The following is a 3498-nucleotide window of genomic DNA, read 5'->3' as shown; positions in this document are numbered from 1 at the left end:
AACTTCTCCAATATAATCATGTACTGCGTTATGACATTTTGTGAAAGATCTGTACGCGATGAACAAAAAATAAATATCATTTTCGGATTCAGCGTACAGGAATTACTGTAGAACATGTAAAAATTTCAGAACAATAAAACTACAGCAGGCCTGTATAATCAGACTAAACTCACACATAATTAATTAATTAATTCTGATATTAATTACTAGATGAATTTTCAAACAACAGCAAACTATACCATGGTAACTTAGAGAGTGTAGTTTAATAATTTAGAATGTATAATTATTTTACCATTCTAATCTTATTTAGGTGAGTAAATAACAGATTGTTATTACTGTCGTGTTCGTCTGGCTACTTCATGACGTAATTGAAGGCAGGGTCAAATCTACGGAGTTTCATGAATATTGACTGAAAATTTCTATTTACATGCCTAACGTTTTTGTCATCAATCATCCTCTTAAAAAAATAATATTTCTAATGTATTTACCTTAAAAGTGTGTTAAACCTACAGTGTGAATACCAAATCTAATCATTTATCAAGCTACCAGAAATATTTGTTAAATATTCTGACAACAAATTTCCTTGTATTTCTATGTTTTTACGAGTGACTGATTATTGAAACATTTATCATTCATGGAGTTCAGTTCAATAAATGTCACGTGTTTAAAACATCTAATCACAGAAGCAGACCTTCTGTTACTGTAACAAAAAATCGTTCATCACCGTGTCAGACCATTATTTATCAAAGTTGTTATCAAAGGCCTCAAAATGTTTATGCTTTTGACTTTAAAAAGTAAAAATATCAATTAAGAAACTACGGAAGCGTTAATAAGGTAGACTTCAGGTGTTCGAGCATTCTTATTTTTCTGAACGATGAGTATCCTCTGATCCTGCGATCACGGACACTGGTGGTGTGCGCGTTATCTCTCGCTATCTAGACGTACTTAAGACTTCATCTATTGATGAATGCACTCTCATCTTACACGCCCAAAATGTCTTAGTCTCTTGCTGCATTCCTTGAGGTATAGCAGTCGTTTCTCGTGTTAGAATTGGATTAGTTTAAAATGTAGATAGTAATCACGTCATTTCTTTGCCAGGCTTCTTGTTTGTACATACACTACAAAAAGGCTTAGCAAGGCTAGTAAGAACGCATAGTCACTGCAATCACTTTATTCAAAGACCAAGGGAACGTCCCCCTGTTGCTTTCAGTACCTAGTTAGGCTTACGCCTGTACAATAGCCGACGCGTAAGATGCAAAGAAACAGTGGCGAGTCTAGTGTACATTGTTTCTCTCAACTATGTGTTATGATAGCTATGGTTTTAATGCAATCGCCCTTGTTAGACGAATCGTTTTATTAGTCAACCTGGTACTTCAGTCTATTAACTGAAGAAATCCGCTTCAACTTGTAATTCAGTCTATTAACTGAGGAGGTTTGTTTCAACTGGTACTTCAACTTATTAACTGAAGAGATTAGCTTCAACTCGGTCTATTACCTGAGGAGATTCGTTTCAACTTACTGGCTACAGCTACCATGAAATTCAGAAGTCTTGTATGATATTACGACCCTATCAAAATCGAATACTTTGTGTATTGGTTTAAAACAGTACTTTGAGCTGATGAAACAGTTCACAGTTTTTTAAAGATATTTAAGAACTTTTCGTGTGTTAATTAAATCACAAAGGTAGTGGGTGCTGTTAACAATTTGGATGTTAAACAGAGATTATGATGACACCAAAAAGTCACTCAACAGACGGTTGTACAACAGTATGGAAAGAAGTGATTATGAGGGTGAGTTTCAATATACGATCCCTGATTAATTCTGTTGAAGTTTAGAGTTGTGTGGTTAAAGATATACTGAACACCAACTAATAACTTAGATATGTAAAACTTGTTTCTCATATCTTATTAACTTAGAGTTTAAATTCTTAGAAATGTTCGTTTTTTATTATTTTTCGGTTACTGCTGCTTTTAGCCATTTGTTATTTTGTGGTTTCTGATTTGCCTCTTCTAAATAGGCATTTATTCAAATTGTTATTTAGGGTATATAGCAGTTGTGTTTTTTCCATCTTTTTAATAATTTTATTATAATTAATTACCAGTTTCCACGCGCTTCGCCTTTAAATAGTATTCTCCTTTGATCTTAAACTACGATAACCTTTCCTTAAAACATCTTTAAATAGCCTTCTAGTGTTTCAGTTCAAGCGATTATGTGTTTTCAAGAATGTTTTCAGACAGTTTATTTGGTGAAATGTTATAGAAACACACAAAGACTTTCTGGTTTCGCATTCATTAATTACTGTATTAAGTTTCGCGTATTTGATACTCACTCTACGCTAATTATTTAGTGTTGTTGTCACACTTTTCTTCAAACAATCTTACTACTTTAGGATTAATCACTTAGGGACAGAAAACCATCATTATAGAATTACCAAAAATGATTTTTTTTTAAATTTGATTTAATATGCTTTTCAAATGTCTGCTGTTATATGGGTACTGTGGTATTGAAATATTTAAAATATGTATTTTAACACTTTCAATTCAACTTTACAGATGTATTTAGTAAGGTCATTTTTTTCATTTAATGGGGTTTTGTGGGTATAAACTATTTGGAAGTGTGGCCGTCGACTTATTTCTTCTTAAGAAGAAGTTCCAAAACTATATGTTGTTTCAATACAATGGTGCTAAACTATCAAAAAGTATCCACAGGTTTCATTTTCCAGAGGTAGTTTCAAAAACACGTTCTATTTATTTCGAGACAATGGTTCTGAGCTATTTAGAAAAGTGTCCTGCTGAGCTATTTCGAATAATGTTCTACTAAGCTATTTGATCTGTTGATCTGTTTGGAAGAGTGTACTGTTGAACTATTTGGAAGTGTGCCCTACTGAGCTACTTGGAAGAGTGCCCTACTGAGTTACTTGGAAGAGTGCCCTACTGAGCTATTTGGAAGGGTGCCCTACTAAGCTATTTGGAAGAGTGTCCTATTAAGCTATTTAGAAAAGTTTTCTGTTGATCTGTTTGGAAGAACGTTCTGCTGAGATATTTTGAAGAGTGTCCTGCTGAGCTATTTTGAAGAGTGTCCTGCTGAGATATTTCGAAGAATTTCCTGCAGAGCTATTTGGAAGAGTGTCCTGCTAAGCTATTTGAAAGGGTGTCCTGCTGATATATTTGAAAGAGTGCCATACGGAGCTATTTGGAAAAGTATCCTATCAAGCTAATTGGAAAATTGTCCTTATGAGCTATCTAGAAGAGTGTTTTTAATACATTATGCTCCCCCGGCACAATTGGTAAAAATTATTAGTTGCACTCTTGTTATTTTTAATAACTTCACATAGCCAGTAGATTTATAAATTTAACCAAAACATTCTTTCATGAAATGAAAATTGCATTTTCAATTCTCTTTCTGTATGACTATAATTAATAATACAAATATAGAATATTAACCAATAAATTGAAATATATTTACTACAACAAAAGTATGATGAAAGCTAGGCCTTTA

At 33.1% G+C, this 3498-nt stretch overlaps 1 protein-coding gene across 2 annotated transcripts in view; it reads left to right on the top strand.

The window, feature by feature from the left end:
* The window catches only part of LOC106457238 (synaptotagmin-5-like), a 36806-nt gene that overhangs the window by 8751 nt on the left and 24557 nt on the right, over positions 1–3498 (top strand). The window contains exon 1 of one of the 2 annotated variants that reach the window (XM_022383074.1): positions 985–1790. The exons of the other annotated variant lie outside the window; for it this stretch is intronic. Within the exon in view, the coding sequence (XP_022238782.1) occupies positions 1725–1790 (66 nt within the window). The 5' untranslated portion in view covers positions 985–1724. Of the gene's footprint in view, positions 1–984; positions 1791–3498 lie in introns of those variants that run through there. 2 annotated transcript variants of the gene reach the window in all.

This window comes from Limulus polyphemus, unplaced genomic scaffold, assembly GCF_000517525.1.
Source record: "Limulus polyphemus unplaced genomic scaffold, Limulus_polyphemus-2.1.2 Scaffold306, whole genome shotgun sequence".
NCBI lineage: Eukaryota > Metazoa > Arthropoda > Merostomata > Xiphosura > Limulidae > Limulus > Limulus polyphemus.
Note: the sequence above shows the minus strand (reverse complement) of the source record. Positions and strands in the feature narration are given on the sequence as shown.